The sequence below is a fragment of the Bison bison genome, unplaced genomic scaffold (assembly GCF_000754665.1).
Source record: "Bison bison bison isolate TAMUID 2011002044 unplaced genomic scaffold, Bison_UMD1.0 scf7180017860841, whole genome shotgun sequence".
Taxonomy (NCBI): Eukaryota; Metazoa; Chordata; class Mammalia; order Artiodactyla; family Bovidae; genus Bison; species Bison bison.
In genome coordinates, this window is record NW_011491413.1 from 11,515 (window position 1) to 12,432 (window position 918).

A 918-nucleotide genomic window follows, 5' to 3' on the forward strand; every position below is an offset into this window, starting at 1 on the left:
GGAGTCCAGGTGTGCACCACACTGCCCCCACTGACGCCTGCTGCCCCTAGGCAGAGGTCCAGCTTCCTGCCTAGCTACATCATCGACGTGCGGGCCCTGGATGAGAAGCTTCTCAACATCGTCGACCTGCAGTTCCTGCATGGCTACTACGAGCCCACCCTGCTCATCCTGTTTGAGCCCAACCAGACGTGGCCTGGGTGAGGGCCTGTGGCCTGGTTGTGCACAGGGCTTGCTGCGGGGGAGGAACCTGGTTGGTCTCCGGGGGAGCGGGCCTGCTATGCCGGCCCCACGCTGACTCCTTTTGGCCCCCAGGCGGGTGGCCGTGCGGCAGGACACATGCTCCATCGTGGCCATCTCCCTGAACATAACGCAGAAGGTGCACCCCGTCATCTGGTCCCTCACCAGCCTGCCCTTCGACTGTACCCAGGCCCTGGCGGTGCCCAAGCCCATAGGTGACAGGGGCCTGGGCTGGGGCGGCGGGGGTGGGGTGTGTGTGGAGCGTGCTGGGCCCTGCCACCAGCGTGTCTGTTCCAGGTGGAGTGGTGATCTTCGCGGTCAACTCGCTGCTGTACCTGAATCAGAGCGTCCCTCCCTACGGCGTGGCTCTCAACAGCCTTACCACCGGCACCACTGCCTTCCCCCTGCGTGAGTGCTGGGGAGCAGGGCCGGGGGTGGCGGGGGCTGCTGCTGGGCCTGGCTGACCACCCCTGCCCACAGGCACCCAGGAAGGTGTGCGGATCACCCTGGACTGTGCTCAGGCGGCCTTCATCTCCTATGACAAGATGGTCATCTCCCTCAAGGGCGGTGAGATGTGAGTCCCCGCTCTGGGGCCCTTCCTCCCTGGCAGGGGAGTGGTCCCCCAGCCCCAGCTGAGTGTCCTCCCACCCCCGCCCCCGCAGCTACGTGCTGACCCTCATC

At 66.2% G+C, this 918-nt stretch overlaps 1 protein-coding gene across 1 annotated transcript in view; it reads left to right on the forward strand.

Moving 5' to 3' along the window:
• LOC104982898 (cleavage and polyadenylation specificity factor subunit 1-like) overlaps nucleotides 1-918 on the forward strand; it is a 14,057-nt gene that overhangs the window by 6,876 nt on the left and 6,263 nt on the right. The window contains 5 exon segments of the mRNA XM_010832333.1: nucleotides 5-197; nucleotides 313-452; nucleotides 535-645; nucleotides 718-811; nucleotides 900-918. Of these exon segments, the coding sequence (XP_010830635.1) occupies nucleotides 5-197; nucleotides 313-452; nucleotides 535-645; nucleotides 718-811; nucleotides 900-918 (557 nt within the window).